This window comes from Pholis gunnellus, assembly GCF_910591455.1.
Source record: "Pholis gunnellus genome assembly, chromosome: 8".
Classification (NCBI taxonomy): Eukaryota; Metazoa; Chordata; class Actinopteri; order Perciformes; family Pholidae; genus Pholis; species Pholis gunnellus.
Window position 1 is genome coordinate 16,772,181 of NC_136534.1, and position 19,587 is coordinate 16,791,767.

Genomic DNA, 19,587 nt, shown 5'->3' on the forward strand with positions numbered 1-19,587 from the left:
TAGACATTGACTTGCACTTTTACCTGCATCTGGTCCAAGCTGATGTGGAACTTGCTGAGGATGTTGCTGAGGAAATTCTGGACCTCGTACCAGGGGTAGATACTGTTGGAGCCGTCCAGCACGATCACAATGTCCATGTATGTGGAGCACCCTGCCACATGTGGGAGTTAAAAAAAAGAGAATTGGTTGGCTAAAGTAGGCCTGTGCAGCATGTTTCTGTGCCTGAATGTGTGTGTGGAAATGTGTGGTTACTTTGCGCTGTTGGAGCGATGGTCTCTCTCGGTTCTAGGTCGTCGCTGACAGAAGCACAGATGCCAGTGCTGAACATAGACGTTCCACACTCCTGAGACCACAGAGGGGCACACGCCTGCCAAACACACACAGACACATAGGAACACATCAGCATCTGTCTTACAGGTGAAGCAATTTCGGGAGCAGCTACAGTCAATTTGAGCGGTTTATATTTAAGTGCTTGTGTTTCGCTCACAAGACGCGTAGGTGTTTGCTTTTGGTCGTTATCAAAGGGTTTAAACACGTAGAAAACAATGGTCGGGTAACTGAATAAACACACACAAAAAAAGGCTAAACTAGGGCAGATGGGAAACAAAAAGAAAACAAGTCATGAGAGGGATTAAGTCATGGAAAAACTACAATAGTGTGGTTTAGGGGTCAGAAAAATGAGGGAGAGGCAGAGAGATGGAGACTATTGTTGACGTGTTGGCAGTCACTGTTGTCATGAGTGGTTTAACAGAGCTGGAACACCAGAGCAGTAAAGCAGTTTAAATCTGATTGTGTGAAGGCAGTGAATAAGGGGTGGGGGGGGGGGGGGGGTCGTATAAAAATATTTCTGTCTTCAAAGCGGGCCGTTTATTTGGCTTTTATACCAAGAGGGAGGAATCAGGGGGGAAGTGCGGAAAGAGAAGATGAAAGAGAAACTCATGCATACAGCAGAGAGACAAAAGAAAGAGACCGAAAGTGGGGTTAGATGGGGGAGAATGAGGGACAGAGAAACATCCTGGTTTTGCTCGCCCTGTCATTATGAACGGGTTTCTCCTCAGGCACTCAGACAGGCAGAGGGGAAGGGATGGAGAGATGGATGAGAGAAAGGAAGGAGGGAGAGGACAGAGGAAAGCTAGAGGTGCTATGGCTTTTGGTAGGTCTGTCATTAACAAAGGGCCGGAGACGCATTCCGATCCTGTTATAGACCTGACCACTGGGGTTAAGATAAACACACACACACACACACACACACACACACACACACACACACACACACACACACACACACACACACACACACACACATTAGAGTGGGATAAGCTGGATGACGTTCATGAACTGTACTCGACTCAACACCCAGAGGAACAGTAAAAACCTGGCAGACACCAAAACACGCTAGCACACTTGCTTGACACACACATGATAGACACAGTATCTAACATAGAAAACACACATTTCTGCTTGCTGGCTCATGCAGACGTGTGTTCCTCTGCAAGCCAGAAGCCTTTAAACTCAGCCACCAGCCGTCGCCATATGCTATGAATACCGTATAGAGAACCGTTTATGTCACAAAAATGAGGACTTGCACTTGACTGATCTGAGATTTAACTTTGACTTGAGAACAAAAACAATATTAGTCCCCTACAATCTCGCAAAAATAGAACAGAAATTAGCCAGAGGAAGGCGGCCTTTGCATAGCTGCAAAGACTTGTGTAATTACAGTGATTACACTGTTATGTGTATTCGTTGAAGCATGTTGTCAGTTCAGTCAGCCGACTCAGTCTGTGTATGATTTTGTAAATGTGCATATGAATCTCCAAAATGGTATCCAGGAAGGTGGGGATCAGTGAACCGCACATGGTCACATCTAAAGTCAGATTAAAAACACACCAACGGAGATGATTCACTAAAATTCTGTCAAGCAAACACAACCTGCATGGTCTCACCACATCCCTTCAGGCTCCCAAACACAACAAAATGCCCACGTAGCAAAAATACAACGTTTTTCAGCGTTGAAACCACATACCAGGAAGCCATCAGGGGAGTTTGGAGTCAGTGTCATTCCCAGGTGAGAATTTCTCGGGTTTTTAGAAACGTTCTGGAGAGCAGTCTCACCTGAGATAGAGAGACAGAACATTTTATTGAAGCATCTGGGTAAAAATAGGGAGAGTTGAGTTGTTACGGATATTTGTTTCTCTCACCTAGATTCACTTTGCTGCAGTTTGAGTTCCTCTCCTCTCCCACGATGCATTTGTACACATCGCCTTTCCTGTTGTTGGGCGGCCCGTCCCAGGGAGCACCGACCAGCATCCTTCAACAGAATGTCAGTCGTTTATCGTCAAAGCATTCATTGTATATCCTCTCCGTCTAAGAATTATGACAGTTTAATTATTTGTTGCACTTTCTTCATTCCCACTAACACAAACGTACGATTTCTCTCCGTCTGATTCATGTTGTAACACAGAGAAGCCAAACAGAGCGTCCTCTGGGCCGGTGAAGATGCGTGGATGCTTTACATCTATGTTGAAACACTGACACAACCCTGAAAAAAAATAACAGGAAAGATAATTAAACAGATGACATATATTGGCATTCCTTTAACCTCTTTAACTCCATGGCTGGTGGATCAGTCGTCACAACCATCTAAACTTTGTTCAGTCCCACATAACTTAATGGTAAATTCTAGTGAAGATCACAAAGTTTCCAAAGATGCCAAATATGTCGAATGAATTTTGAGAAATGTATATAAAATGATTCACAAGAAATCTACAATATTTTCATTTGATGAGATGGTCTGAGTCTTGGGTTTAAATCTTTCACTCAGTGTAAACATAATATAGCTAAAATGAAGAGTTGAAACAAGCTGATGTGAATAAATATGTGTTAATATGTGGAATAATAGGAATTTTCCAACAGTAATGCAACCGAAAGGGAAAACTGGATGTTTGCTTTTCCCCCCCGAGAGTTAGATGAATGGATCGATACTCTCTCATATCTGTCCTAAGTATGAGGCTACAGCCAGTAGCTTGCTAGCTTAGCTTAGCATAAAAGCTGGAAACATCTTGTGTGATCTCTCGTTTGTTTAATAAATACAAACTAGAATTGCCGCCTCACAGTTGTATGCCTCTGCCAAGTTGCAGTTAACATCCGTGTCTGTCCAAAATGTCATCATTTTATCCTTATCAGACATTCATGTGAAATTGTCATTATTAGCATATCAGTTCCTGAGTTGTGGCCAAAAATGTGTTTTGTGGGCTCACAGTGACCTTGAGCTTTGCCCACCAAATTTTGATCAGTTCATCCTTGAGTCCAACTGGACGTTTGTGTAAAATGTGAAGAAATTCACTGAAGGCATTCCTGAGATATTGTGCTCATGAGAATGGACCGGATGAGCGGAACCGACAGACTACGGCCACAACTATCTGAGGGCGTAATTACACAGCTTAACAACGACAAATCTTATGGTGGGTTACTTTTTAGTAGCTTTATATTTACTGTAAAAATAATGGAACGTTATCAATCTTCTCATCTAACTCTTGACAAGAAAGTGACGCACATTTCCTATTAAGATCACATTTTGCTTTACGATGTTAAGAATACTAGTTGACGGAAACAATATCGATTAGCCACTAGAGTATAGAGTATGAATATGAAAACTTGGAGCTGTGAGTACACAACTTTACAGTCCAAAGTCGGATTATTATTTTCCCTCTTGGCCTTGGGAGAGGGGATTCGAGGGAGGGAGAAGGGGGGGGGGGGGGGGGGTATAAAATGGATAAACAGAGTGACCAAAGGCAACCTCTGAGGAAAGAGGGAGTTCAGTCTGAGGGGAAAGGGGGAGAGAAGAGGCAAGGCAGGGAAGGGTGTGGGTTAGAAAAACTATGGAGTATAGTAAGCCCCCTGTTGTAACGCACAAGCCTGCCCTTCATTCAACGAGAGAGACACAGAGAAGACAGAGAGCAACAAGATGGTAGTCAGTTCACTGAGTTGTGAACATTTAGGTGTAAACTGAAGCATGAAAACATGTTCCAACTGGCAAAGTGAAAGACACACATCTTATTTGTTCACAGTCTGAAAGGGAAAGTGTAAATATGGTTTTCCAACGCCAGAAAAATATACATAAAGGCAGATAACACACACCTACTCACATACTCAGATTAAGTGTTTTTCTTTGTTCATCAGAGTGAAACTGAATGCACAGATGAAACAAGGGTTAACTGTTGCTTTTAAAACATTACATGAACCATAAATACTAGATATATAATTCAACAATATTTTTTCCTTATACAAAAATAGTATTTCCTTTTAATGGATAATGTCATGCCCTGCTCCGAGGTCATGTTTTTCCTCGTTTCAAATAACTACCTTTGTGTAATTTACCGTCAGTTTTGATTGTCTGTCCCACACTTATTAATTTCACCTGTTCCCCATTAGCCCTGCAGTCACCTGACCTCCTGCTCATCATCTGTTCTCACTCCCCCAATGAGTCTGTCTCCATAAATACCTGCCTCATTTCTTTGTTCTATGTCGGTTTGTCTTCATCTTTTGTGTGTCCTGCTTGTATTAAAATGTATAAAACTGCACAGTATACTGTACAGACCAACAACAAATAGATCCACATTTACTGTGCGTTCCTATACCCATACTATTTTGTATGCCAGAAAACGCGGCTGTATGAGCAATGTTATAGAAGTAGTATATCCCAATTGAATGCACGGTGCGTGCAACACATACTTTGTAAAGGAAGCTACAGTATGTACTAAAAGTGCAAAGGATGTGATTTGGAAAAGTGTTAGCTGATGTTGTCAGCAACTGACAGGAAACTAACTCTCCTTGCTATTTCCTTGAGATACACAATTCCATCTAAATGAAAGAGCATCATCACGTAGGCTAGTATTTAGTCTCAGAAACACTAAGCTGTGTGACAGTTGACAGTTGGTATTTGACTTGTCACACTTGTGCATCTACAAGTTATTTGTAGCCCTGGAAAGCAGACTGTGTTGGATCTGTTTTGTTTAAAGGGGATTTCTAAATACATTTGAGTTGACATGTAATTTAGCGGCATCCGTATTGTACTGTAGTAACTATCCTACTGTGCATAACTCAGTGATTCCACTACAGAAAAGTAGTCCAGATGGGGAACAAGACCAGAACCCTGCTTCCGTGATTATACACCAGCTCACGAACAGATACTTCCCTACAAATACACACACAGACAGTTACCTCGGCCAGGCCAATCAGAGGGGGATTCCACTTCATGGTTTTGAGAAGGAAACTAGATATGCTCAATGTTTCTCCTCCACCTTTGCTCCTGCCTTTCCCACATGATGTTGTTTCTTCTACCTGCCCTCTCATTTTCTCTTCTGTACAGATGTTTTCCCTGTATTGTCCTTGCATTTTCAGCCAAGTCTCTTCTCTTTCTCGTACCGAGATTTACTCAACGGACATACAGCTGCAATCATGTGGGTTTTTAAAGCGTGACTCTAAGGATGGCAATTTCGTATTGCTGATTGATCAACCAGATAGCTACAGACTTCCATGTTCCCCAAAGGATGATTAGTGTTGGCTTCGAAGATCCACTGAGCACACATTCATCTCCACCTCAAAATGAATTTTAATGACTTCAGTGAGCTGTTAACTTTTTATCTAAACATGATCAGGTCAAAATTTTACTTTGAATTATGACCAAACAGCTGCAATCGAAATGGCAATCCCATGATCCTCAGCTGTACTTCAGTGCTCATTTACAGATGTTAGCCTGCTAAGATATTGAACATGATAGATTATTAAACCTGCTTAACGTCAGCATGTTAGCATGCCAACATTAGAATGTATCTCAAAGCACTGCTGTGCTTAAGTAGGGCCTTACAGAGCTGCCAGTATTTGTAGACTCCCAAGTCTTGTTTCTGCTCATCTTGCAGTTCTGAGTGAGCTTCCGATATTTCAACATCCAATCCTCCAGTGACTTTGAGAGTCAGCCATCTACCTGATTCTACACAGATGCTTAATGCACTTCACCGATGGGAATATGCGTAGGCAGGGACAGATTCAGTTCTTGAGACTAAATCTTACGTATTCATGGCCAGAATGAATCTGAATCGTTCCATCGAGCCTTCGTTATTCTCTCATATTCTATCCCACCACCCCTCTTATACACTGTGTAGTAAAATGTTTCTCGCTCTTCTTGTGGCAACATCAACCCGCCTCTCCAATTCCAAATTGCTTTCCACAACAAACCAGGCCCCCCTGATAAAAAACCCTGCTACTGATTTTCTCTGTCATCCTCCTATTTCACTCGTTCTCTCATAAACCATAAATTGCTCCTTTCTTTTTCTTTTACACACACATTACCACAAGGCCCCCTCTCCCATCACAACCCACAAAACTGTACCATCGTTCCCTGTTTTCCCTGTCCTGTCCTCCTTCCTCTGCATCCATTTTCATTGGGGTTTATATATATATATATGACACTGTACCGCAGCCTGTCTGACCACCCATCGCCATGACAACTGGCTGCAAACATTTATCAAGGCGAACCTGGTCCAGATTCTCTCAACCGCACATACGGCTCCGGGCGCTCCTGCTGCTGGATGTGTATGGCTGTGACTGTGCAGTATATGTTCACAGAAGGGGAACTTGACACTACGATGTTTTGGATGATATAGAGACATGCCAGCACGTATAGCAGTATGCAGAGACACTGATGTATGTGGTTTTAATTGGACGAGCATATTTAAATGTCCCTTTCTTCTTGTCTGTTCCTCTGGTTCTTACATTTACATACCCCTGACTTATAGCCCCTCTGCGAAATGTCCCGCAGTAGAGAATACTGCTTGACTGTCTGTTTCTATCATCTTTATTTAACTGACTCATAATGTCCCCCCCCCCCCCCCCCCCCCCCCCTTTCACAGATTTTCTCCCCATTATCTCCCCCGCGCTCTGTTCTCATCTCTGTCACCCTCTCGTGGGGAATTGGGGGTGGAAGAAGAGGGGGAGTAGGAATGAAAGTCAAACAAATGATGGGAGAGTAAAAAAACACAAGAAGATAGCTGGGAGAATAATAGCAAACATGTGGAAATGACCGGCGTCAAACACACACACACACACACACACACGCACACACACACACACACACACACACACACACCTGTGTTCGACATCTCAGTAAAGCATAACAGAGTGTAACAGGCATGTTACAGTGGGATGCCTGCTGTCCACATCAGGGGAGCTCTGCTGAAGCCATTAACATTACACACATACCCACTCACCTCCATGCTCCTGTATGACACATGCAGCAACACTTACACTAAGGTCACATAAGCTACAGTACAATTTACATCAAAGATTGCAGAGTAAAAAAAAAAGGGGGAAATAATTACCATGTACATGCTTGATTTAACCTGATAATGGTGAGCAATGTGTAAAACCTAACCACTGGCTGCTGCATTTGTAATTGGTGTGTGTATATGCATTGCTGTGTGAGTATGTGGTTCTCGTTCATTCCTCAGCTTCTGGATGAGAAGCATTTTGCATTGCATGAAAATTGACTAGGTGGATAATTACTCTTCAGGCTACATGCCAATGTCTCAATCTATTGACTTCAGCAACTGTGTGATTCAGAGCAGGTACAAACTTAACATGCCTTGCACAACATAATATCTCAGCCCATTGATCTCATTTTGCTTCACTGCATGCCATAATACAGCAGTTAAACCTCTGCTTATCAGCTGCACAATCACTTTTGTAGACAACAATGGTCTTTTTCTTCGGTTCCTTGCCGGTGAGCGGGAATGGCTCAATGAGGTGTGTGAGGCTGCTCTGCCACACCGAACACGACTATAGGAGGGGGGGCTGATGTTCATGCTCCATGGAGGAAACGCACATGGTACAGACGCCTTATTAGGGGAACTTTAGACATCAGGTCTAAGCGATGGATAGATATGGCCGGTAGGGTTGAGTTACTCAGCTGCCAGGGTCAAAAGGAGTGAGCTGTAAGAGGAGAGGAACCACTAACCTTTTGGCAAAGGATACATGCAAATATCGCTGATCATTCCAAACATCTTCTGGTAACTTAAGGCCTCCAACGAGAATGAAATTCTTCCTCAGTACTGGCATAACTGATAGATTTACTTAAGGGTCAGACTTTGAACAAGGAACCATTACTTTGTTGGACTCATGCACAATTTCCTTTTCCTTTGATCTATTTGTCAAATGGAGTGTGGCCATATGTTTTAATATTCCTGCTTTACTCTCCTGCACACGATCATGTTAGGAATGTCTTCATGCTCACTCACTTATACTGTCACACAGAATAAAGCTCTGTGGGACTCAAGGAGGCACGTGTGACACAATCATTCACACATGTCTGTTGAAGTACAAGAGTTGTGGAGGTTAAGGACCATATCACCCAGAGAGACAGCGCTGGAGGAAAGGAGAGCAACTGGGAAGTGAAGAGGCATCAATCATGGACAAGAGGTTGACTTTAGTTCTCCAAAGTTCACAAGTTGACTTTAAGAGCTGTGATTTCCCCCCTCCTGTTCAGACTCCCATTATCCTTAAGTAGTTCCATGTTATTTTGAAAACAAAATATGCAAAACACAAATTTAAAGTTGACTTCTTAACCCAAATATGTAACTTTAAAAATGACTATAAAGTGGTTCTTACCTATTAGAAGAAGGATGAGCTCCAGGCACAGCAGGTATTTACGCAGATCCATTTATGAAGCCGAATGAAAGAAGAGTATCTCTTCTATTTCTCTCTGTTTACAAAGTTTTCTCCCTTGAGCTGTTGTAAGTGCAATGCATTGGCATCGACCACACACACATAAACGCACACGCGCGTTCTCAGCTCTCCCTTTCCCCAAGAGATGCACAAAATCCAGTGAATCGGTGCTCCAGTGGCATGTTCTCGAGTTTTTTAATATAAAAAAATAAAACAAACCTCGACACGATAATTCGTGAACGTGGTTTTGTTTTTGCTTCTTAAAGTCCCTGTGGAAATATTCGGGTGACACCACTGAAAGTTATACCCTCTTGTAGTGGACGAAAAGCCCTTTAAGATAAAGAGAAAGGACTAAGTTGACACCTCGGTGACCCATGTTACGGGCGTGAAAATCCTGCACCTGTCCCATCCAACAAGAGGCTGCAGTTGAGAATCATTAAACCATTACTAATGTGTAACACCTTCCCAAACAGCCTGTCAGCACCGCGCGTTATCAACCCCTTTGGCTCCGGAGCGCGTCTTTGAAGCTCAAGCTCTCATGTGGACAGAAACTCCGTTCATCAAGACAAAAGTTTAAGTTGAGGTTCCTCAGACAACTTGTTATCCATGATCCTCTCCGCGGATTTTCGCACTTTAAGAACAATCTGTTTGATCCCCGGGAGTTACTGTCGATGTAAATATGTGCCTCTCAACGGATTTCTCTCACTTTGAAATGAAAGAGCGCATTTATCCTCAGAGTTCCCCTCCCTCTATGCGTCCTCCTTCATCCACCAGTCCTGTCTGAGCAACTGCTTCACATTGGCAAACCTCAAACCCACATCTCTCTCCCTCTCCCTCTCTCTTCTTTTTCAAACTGACTTCTCTCAGTTTGCTCACCTCTGACTTACTTATTTCTTTTCAGCCTTCACACCTACGATCTCAAACTTTGTGGGAAATAATAAAGTACTACTTTCTAATAGGGCTCTATCTATCGAGGGTTATAAGCTGTGATGTATGGCTTAATTATTGTCATTATTGATTACTGGTTAATAACTAATTTAGATATGTTATAAGCCATTAATAAAATCTAATTTTGGGTTGCCAGCTTGTGGGAAAGTTGGTCCAATAACGGCTCATAACCGATCTATATAGCATTAGTATTTTTTCATTTGCTTTGTCAAACATGAATGAACTAATTAATGACAGCGTATTGACCATTTACAGGGTAAAAAGTAGAACAATTCAGATTAATGGAAATACAAGTCTGAATGTTTAACCCTCACAGCTGCTCTGCTGTATGGGCCTGTCAAACACATGTGTAACTGATAACTAGTGATGCACTAATCAGACTTTTTTTCAATCCTGGTACCGATAGCGATACCCGGGCTTTGGGTATCGTCAAATACCAAGTATCGATCTGAAACCAGTGTTTAATTAATAAGCTGTATTCCTCATTGTGTGGAAGTGACTCTGATCATTTTGTATGTGTAAGACAACTACATGCTTCACTAAAACATTGCTTTCTTAACTTCAAAAACACAAAAGAAGTAGGCTGCAAATACCAGAAAAGAGCATGAGGTGCTGTGCAGTAAACTGTGCAAAAGTATATCCCTGGTTATCATATTTTGCCATGTATAATGAAGCTTTTGGTAATGAATTTATCACAAATAAGAGACGTGTATAAATTTGTTGGACCACGTCAAAATGGCAATTTTACTTTGAGATTGTCCAACGTTGTCCTCGAATTACCATCAATGCATTTATATATATCTAGGAGGGATTTTGTCGGATGGAAGTGGAAAGCTCTGTAGACTGTAATGAAAACATGTTTAAAGAAGCTCTCATACTGCGCTACATGAATCTTATTTGTGAGCCTTTCTTAGATTTCCCAAGTCAACTGGCATCTTAAATGTCTTCTTTAACTGGACCTATAGATTTAAACTGAAATCAAATGATGAAATAATGTCAACATGGATAAGGAATTGCACCTGATACACTGACCCCTCTCCAGAATATTCTTGTAAAGCTCTTGGGCGCCACTCTCAGGTCTCTACAGTTACTGCTCCACAGTGACTCAAGTTACAAAAATACAAGTTCACTGACTTAAAAAAAAGAAAGTTTAGGGTGGAGTCTAGGTCTATGAAGGCCGATGACTATTATAAGTACGATTGCAGAATAACTTCCTTCCGTTAGAGGCAGTATTGTTCATTAGTACTCAAGTCGGAGCAAGGAAGAAATTCTGTGCCATATTTGATTTAACGTGAGTTGTTTTAACATTCAATAGAAATGATCCCCTCTCCATCGGACTAAGTCATGTTTTTGTTACTTTACACACATCTGTTGTCGACATTCCCCCACCTGAAAAGTCACCAAGAAATCTGTATTTTGTCCGGTGAGCTTGCTTCTACAACATTATATCCCTAACGTCCTAAATTAAAACCTAAATGACTGAAGTGTTCGTTCGGGTTACTATATGCTACTTTCCCCGCAGTGAGGTGAGTGACAGGTGAACAAAGTGGAACATTTATGCTATTTTCTTAAGACTTTGCTGACCAAACGAGGACTATAATAACAAATAGGAATATTTATCAGGTGCCATGAAGAAGACCTCAAGGCCTTGACCCTGTTACCGTGTTTCTGCTGGATGTGTTATCAGTTTCTGGCTAAGAACTTCATAAACTAGCTAAAACTTCTGACCACTAGTGACCAAGTGTCACTGCACCAGGGAATAACTTAAGTTAGATGAGCCTTTAAGCTGGGCCAGTTTGGAAGTTCATGCAGTTTCTTGGCTTTAAAGAGAAAGTTCCAGTTTGTTTGGCTTATTTTAGACTTCTGTCACATATTGAGAGACACTGAATCGAATACACAGAATAGATTGTCATGCAAACACTTCATTTCTGAGCCCTCTAAGACATGCATGCTGTGTGGTTTCTCTGTATTGATCCACACATTGATTCGCAACATTTTGTATTTCAGTTAGTTTTGCATTAATTCGGCTTTTGGTAAGTGGACACACTTTTAAATTGTACAGGCCCATATCTGCCACAGAGCGATTTTGTACGTTTGTCCTTTGCTCAAGTCAAGAGTTGCATTCATTTGGAGGCTGAGGACCTAAATCCTGTTCCAATTGTGCTTGTACTTTGTTTGTTCATCAACTCACTCAATAGAGGGGAACATAATTGGGACTGGGTCTGTATTGAAGGCATTAAAGGTTAAAAAGTGTGGGGACAAAGCAGCAAAGACAGGAAGCTTCCTTGTACACTCTTCCTGCTTTATCAACAAAAAACATTTGAAAAAAAAATTCCCTTAACACAAAAATCTGAAAAAGAAGTTGCTGAAATCTGATACTGTTTTGTAACATGCTGTTGCAAAAGTGGAAAGCTATAACAACTTTGAAAAATCGTAGGCTTACTGTTTATAGTCTGATCGTTTTTCTATTTATAGTGTTTATTTCAAGAGCTGAGGTTCAACCAGAGAGGTTTTTGGTGTTATGTGGTGTAATTTAAAAAAAAACAGCAGTTCTGATTAAATGTGCTGCTATTGACTGCTGTTAAAACAATTCTCCCCTGTCACCACTTGGTGCCGCTCCGTCTCAACTATTGTACCTTCCGAGCCTGTCTGAACTAGTCTGAACAGCTTCCTAGTGTGCTTCTGTGCTATAACAGCTTTTCAGAATTGGTAGGTTTTCCTTTTCAAACGCTAATTGCAAAGATCATCCAAGGCCAGTTTGTCTACTGATTCTCATGATGCTCAGCTGATGACAGATTCATATTATGCTGAATTCCGCCTTTCACATTTGTAGTAATGTGTCTATTTCTGTCTCTTGCAAATCAGCGCTCCCACTCGAGACTCATCATGTGGTGATGGATTTCTGCCTGGACCGGGAGAGAGAGTGCAATGGGTTTGGAGAGTAAACTCATGAGTGGCTATGACATCTAGGAATGAGAAGAACTTCATTAGCTTTTGATTTATGAATCCGGTGGTGTTGAAAGATAATGATTATTGGATAATTGACCTCTGTCTCTCCATCATTGCTCTCACAGTTACTGCCTCGTTGACATTGGTCTCCATCAGTGTCCTTGCCATTATTGCCCCCTCTTCTTTATCTATATCTTCTTCTTTCTCCACCTTCTGTCTTCTTCCTCTTGGATCCGAGTTGTCCCGGTTCTTATCTCGTATCACCAAAAGACACACACAATTTTTGGGTTTGCAGTGACCTACCTAAGCATTTTCTTTGGCAGCTGCTGTTACTGTAACTCGACTGGCAGCATGGTAATGCTGACTGGCAGCAGCATGTTAAGTCAGATGCCCTTGCTCACAATTATACAAACCTTTCCGTACACAACCACAGATTCCTGCACAGAGGTGGAACTGGAGTGGGAGCCAAAACACACACACACCCACACACACACACACACCCACACACACACACACACACACTCACACACACACACACATTTTCACACAGAGCTATAAAGGAGCCCATTAACGTCGGGCATAAAATCAAACTTTGCAGAGTTGCGCCGCTGTAACAACACCATTTGAATCAATGAAGAGGAGATAACTTTTACAGCTTTTATAAACTGCACAGCAGAGTGAATACTGAATAGCCTACAGTAGACGCCACACTTTATTGTCTGTGTTCCCACTTGGTGATATAACATTGATCAGCCTTGTCTTAATGGCTTTAGAATTTCTACACAGACTTTTAAAGCAAAGATTAAGTACGAAAGCATTTTACACTACTTCTTAGATGCATATTTGATGGAATATATATATATATGATTACTCCTGATTTTGCATATTATATTCCAATGTACATTTGTGTATTTTTTGGTCTGAAATTGGGAAATGCACCAGCAGAAAATCTCCTACACTTCATGTGTGCTACATCACAGACAGCAGCAGAGTTTAAACACTGAACTGACGTCTAGTGCTCAGTGTGCCGAGTTCCCCTTTCAAAGCAAATGCACATTTTAGGATGGGGAGCAGGAGGAATGTCTGGGCATACTACATTGGCTGGCATGTCCCTGGGATATTTTGCCTGTTGGATGATCGGTAAATCAATGTCAGACACAGAGTCTGGTTGCGTAGATGGATAGGTGGAGGGCAATAGGAGACCATAGCACAGATGTGTTACATATTATCGGTGCAGTACAGTAGCTGTGATTTGTGGACAAGTTAGACGGTAGTGACAGTGTAGTGTTAGCAGACGAGCCCGTTTTCTATCTGTCACCAGGTGCTCCTGCAACATCACTCCTGCTGGGTTTGGCAGCAGCTATGCCAACATGTTACGCCTGTGGTTTCCATGATGATTTTCTGTCAATATGCAGCGCTTCTTCCCAAGAAGACTGCAGGGCTTTGTTATCTCAGAAAACGTTGCTTTCGCACACATACAGCAGCTTCTGGTTCTTTTCATGCACACACATGTTTCAGTGTGTTTGTGCGAGTTTGCATGCATGTGCAGCAGCTGGTAGTTTTTTTATTTTTTATTTTTTATTTTTTACAAGGTGTGCTTCCTCCACGACTGTTTCCCAAATCACAGTCCTCTGCCACCAATCAAACGACACCACAGCACAACTCAGCCAGCGTTACACTGTGTCCAGCTTTGACAAACTGGTCTCCGGTATGTGTCGGCCTGGAAACCGTCTGGAGCTTGTCAAATGAGCAAAGAGATGGAGCGAGTGAGGAAGGGAGGGAAGTGAGAAAAAAAAGGAAAAGAAAGAGAGGGTGATAAGCTGAACCTCATGTATGCAGTAATCAAATGCAGGCTCTTTAAAAGTACCACTGATGTGACTCCAAGTATTACTTTTCCTTTTAAGAGTTCTTCATGTTATACCTCATGAAACCTTCTCTTTGATTCCCTGGAGGCTCGCAGGGATTACTTGATGCTTAATGTATTGAATACACTCATCCCCAGGTTTTTCTGTTTAAATAATCAGTTGATCCGCCACAAAAGCACAGTAGCTGTGGAGGACTCCTGTTTATCTTAACAAACCAACAAGTCATGTGCAAAGAAATGGGCATATGCTTGCATGTGTGTGTGCACCCGAATGTTCCTTTGTTGCATTGGTGTGTGTGTGAGAGTGTGTCTTGACAGTGAGCTGATCCTATAAATAAAGAAATGAGTCACGAAGCTCTGACAGTCAATCATCCTGAAATGCCCGATGATCCTCCTGGGGGTCTCTCTTCACGTTCTCTACTTATAATTGTTATGTTGCTGGCTAGATGTCAACATGTTACATATGACCATGCAAAGTACGCTCCCCACATTTGTGTACAAAACAAATATTTTCAACAACAGCATACTTCCAAGTTTCGACGAAAGTCTGAAAGGCCTGTTTCAGCACGACAATGTCATGTGCACTAAGCGAGGTCCGCGCTGAAATGATTCACTGGGTTTGTTGTGGAAGAACTTGTTGTCCCAACATGTTGCTGAAACCAGTAGAGCGGAGGCTTTTACAGCAGCATTTCACTTTTATGATGTGTGCTCCTGCACGTTCGAAAAACTTAAAAAAAAAGAAACCTGTACGGGCGGTCAATTATACCAAACGGTAATATATGACTAACAACAACACGATCAGTTGTTCATTCGTGACCGCAAATCATCATTTTTTTCTCTTGATTTTAATTAAATTTCCCCTTCACTCCCTATACCTACGTTCTAGTATAGTAAAGTGCTCGGATAGCAATTGGTTTACAAAGGATTATATACTATATATACCTTCTCTGAGATCCACAGGTTTAAATCTCAAACTCACGGCCGTTTGTGACCAGCTCGGAGTGAGGTGACCCCAGGTCTCTCCTACTTTAAGAATGCATGTGACTATGTGTGCGTGGGTGAGATGGTATCAGTGCATGTGTCGTGGTGTGAGCGTGCTGCAGCTTGCCGCAGGGGCCTGAGCGATCTCCCCTTAGAGGAGATCCTTCTCTCTTGGTTCCGATGTCCTGACCGAGATGGAAAGATGGAGCCGTATAGAATAGTTCAGTTTTCACTTGTTTATTTTAATTCAATTCAAAGTATATTTCTTTGGATTCCAATCCAGAGAAAAATTGGTTGGTCTACAACAAGTTTACAACACCAGAAAAAGAATAACACCTAAACCAGTGAGCAAAGTGTATTGCCAAAAAGTCCGGAGATTGGTTAATCTCATTTTAAATTGAACACAGGTTACGACCTGCCGCTCCCCCTTCTTCTGCCCCCAATCTTCTAAAATCGAAGGTTTAAATCATCAGCTTGAGCAAGCGCCTGAGGTAGGCAAAAGGTCATACAGGCCATGTGTTATAAAAGGTTACATTTGTATGTGTAAGAGGCAAAAACGCATGAAACATCAAAAGAGGAACTGTATGTCACAGATAGTTCATGGTTATCCGTTCTGCCATCTGTCTATGTGTGTGTGTCTTGCAATAGGTGTGTGTGTCCAATGCTTGGCCATATGACTTGCTATATTTTGGTGTGTGTGTGTGTGTGTGTGTGTGTGTGGCGCATGCATAAGTTACATTTACTTTCTGTTTTTGGTCTTTTTGTACATTGTTTTACAATATGGTGTCTTCTAACACCGTCTGACCAGGGCAGTCCGTCCTGGGAATCCACGAAACATCACAGACCCTCTAACAGATGCCTATAATGTTCAGCTGTTTTGACGCTGTCCTGAAGGTGTTAATTGAATTATATGTTTTCGCATTCAACACATGTAACGTAGTCATGTACAAAACCACCTTTAACTTTGACATATAGTTACAACATTTAATTCAATTTACACATTTCTGACATATCAACAAAAACTGGGCATTAAAAGATAGAATGTATGGCGCATTAGTTATATTGAACTCCAATAGATTGTGTGTGATATTTTCATACAGCAATGTCTCCGTGTGTAAGAGCATTTTTCCCTCTCTTTAACTTCTCCCACACTCTTTAAATGGTATCTTCCATCTTTCCATCATCTCCCTCCGTCTATCCAGAGGTCAGCGTCAGAGTCTGTAATCACATTTAATATTGCATTCTTCGTCTCTACAAAGACTTCATTCAGCCTGGTATACTGTGAGACCATTGTCCTACACTAAGCGGAGGAGCAGGATGACGATGCTCATCGGGGAGACTCCCCACTGAGCTGACGGTACATCTGCAGATGTCTGAGCAAAGTACACAAATATATCTTTGGCCCCTTTGTGTGTAAGTGAATGAATCATCTTTTAAATAATTAGCCAAGAAAGTTAAAAGGAAGCTTGCCTCCTTACCTCAGCGCTCAGTTTAGTCAGTGACTCAACGTCTCCTCCTCTCTCCATTCCACTCCTCTTTCATTTGATTTCCCCTAATGGTAGGACTCTCTGCCCAGACTTAAAACGAGAAGAGCTTTTAAATGTTGTTGGGTTGAGTGTCCTGTCTGTCCTCGGCGTCTTCCTATGACCTTTAGTGAATACCTTCCCCACTCTCTCATGCCTCTCCTGTGGCTTATTAACTCTGCATCGTGACAGAGAAAGAGAATAATGGGAATTTTAAGATATTTTCAGATCATATGTAAACATATGCATGTGTTTGAAATTGTGTTTCAAGCTGGCCAGTGTGGTTCTGGTGACTCCTTTATTTCTACTTTATCTCCCATAAACATGTAAACTGTAACGATGTAAGAGCAGCAGCACGCGTGTGTGTGTGTCTGTGTGTGTGTGTGTGTGTGTGTGTGTGTGTGGTGCATGCCCTCGGTGTAGCCTACTATTCTTGACCGATGTTTTACAAGTGGCCTCAAAGGTTCCTGGGTGGTCTAATTGCGTTTGCCACAGGAGATTGGTGCACTTTACCGCGGTGCGTGCAACTGTTAGATGTGTGTCTCAGTTTGTCCAGGCTTGCAGGTGTGTGTGTGTGTGGGTGTAAGTGAATACCTTGGACAGAGACAGTGTGTGAGTGCATTTAATGACAATCACCTGTCATCACACTGTCACATGCATTCTACATCTATGAATTGATGTGCATGTGTGCAGACTATCACAAAGATATGTGCCTCTTTTTCCCCCCATCGCGCACTCACACTCAGTTACCCGCGGGGTATTTTTCTTCGAGTCCTCTCTCTTCTTTACTGTCTAACCCAGAATGCACTTGACCAGAATGGCAATCATTGCTTCAACCAGGTCACAAATCACCCGTCTTGCCTTTTGTGACGTACTCTGAAGTATGCAGACAAGTACATACACTCCACTGCTCCCTGCACATAAGTCATCTATCAAACTGCATCCTGATTCAGCCGTGGCCCTGGGGCACCTAAACTAACCTGCTCTCATACAACTGATTGATACTCAGATAGTTACCATGGTCACCTTGTTAGACATGTTAAAGGTGATCTGATTTCTACCTTATTCTGATTGATAAAGTGAATTCTGCGTACTCATTCAGCAAACAGGTGTTTTTTATTTTGTCGGTATGCATGCATCTGTTTTTACTCTTTCTACGATGTGTCCCTGTTTATTTCTTGACTTACAGGGAGCGTGTGGAGTGAGGTATGTTTGTCCCGATGTTGTCTTCTGTTCCTTGTTAAGTTTTCTGCAAAAGCCACCAACCTGCAGGGATAACGATGCAGCCAGGATGTCATCAGCAGAGATGATGTGTTCTTGTCTTTTTCAGACCTGCTTGTCTTACGGGGGTCTTTTAGGGGTTTTCAGAGGTTTTTGTGCGCCAGGCAGATTGTCTGTCCACCCTTTGGCTGAGCCACTGCAGTGATTTATGAGCTGTGTGTACAGTGCGAGTGTTTGATGCTATGTGTGAAGAGTTCCCAGAATGTGTGTTTTTAGTTTGGTATGTGAATGTGTGTGTACATGTGTGTTTTTTTACAGGGGTCCGGTGTTTTGAAGGAGGCCAGACAGCTGCCTTTTACTGCCCCAGGGGGTAATAAACAGCAAGGGAGGGGTAGTTATTTACCCCTTTTATTAGGGCAGGAGGCAGAGGAGGGGACTTTATTGGGGTCACACTGTAACCATACACAGCTGCAGGGCAAGAAGAGAAATAAAGAAGAGATAGTTGGTTTAAAACGTTTTTTTTAGCATCACAAAGTTCCTCTCTCAGGAATCTAGTTTTTACTTGTTGTATGACTATGCAAACGTGTGTGTGTGTGTGTGTGTGTGTGTGTGTGTGTGTGTGTGTGTGTGTGTGTGTGTGTGTGTGTGTGTGTGTGTGTGTGTGTGTGTGTGTGTGTGAACCTTGGGTCATCCATCTTTCTCCCCAGCCCCTTTTTCATTTCCAGGTCCCTCAACAGTCCACTCCTTGTTAAGCACATCTGCTGTCAATCCGTTGTACCCTGTAATCTAATTGGCATTTCCTGCCATTGTAGACACGCCCACTGATCATTTGATGATTGGTCAGGTAGTTCACTGTCCGACCCATAATCGTTCCAAGTTTACCTCTGTTTGTCTTATCTACCTTGGTTGCCATAACAGCAGATGTTCCTTAAATTAGGACGTTTAAAGGAACAGATCAACAGTTTGGGAAATGCTTTCTTGCCGAGAGTTAGATGAGAAGATTGATGCCGTTCCCAATCTGTGTGGTCATTATGCTGAATATGTAGCTAGAGCCAGCAGCCAGTTAGCTTAGCTTAGCATAAAGACTGCAACAAAAGGAAACAGCTAGCCTGACTCTGTACAAAATAATGGCAAAAGCCCACCTACCAACACCTCTAAAGCTCACTAATGAACACATTATGTCTTGTTTATCTATTCAAAACCCAAAGTGTGAATGATGACAGTTTGCCCTTTCGGGGAGTTGTATACTGTACTATTGCTGCCTTCAAATGGAGCTTGTGGTTACGACGTGGGAAGCTGTGTACAAGATATGGTTGTGTTCAAGTGGTTAAGTCATGAGAACACCTCTGGGAGAAGCCAAGTGTATTTAGCTTGCTAAAT

The 19,587-nt window shown here is 42.2% G+C and overlaps 1 protein-coding gene across 1 annotated transcript in view; it reads right to left on the minus strand.

Annotated features, from left to right (window-relative positions):
* itga10 (integrin, alpha 10) overlaps positions 1–8,763 on the minus strand; it is a 24,504-nt gene extending 15,741 nt beyond the window's left edge. The window contains exons 1-6 of the mRNA XM_079164700.1: positions 8,665–8,763; positions 2,431–2,542; positions 2,202–2,311; positions 2,027–2,115; positions 253–367; positions 24–151 (exon numbers count right to left, since the gene is read on the minus strand). Of these exons, the coding sequence (XP_079020826.1) occupies positions 24–151; positions 253–367; positions 2,027–2,115; positions 2,202–2,311; positions 2,431–2,542; positions 8,665–8,716 (606 nt within the window). The 5' untranslated portion in view covers positions 8,717–8,763. The remainder of the gene's footprint in view (positions 1–23; positions 152–252; positions 368–2,026; positions 2,116–2,201; positions 2,312–2,430; positions 2,543–8,664) is intronic.
* Positions 8,764–19,587: the final 10,824 nt, after the last annotated feature.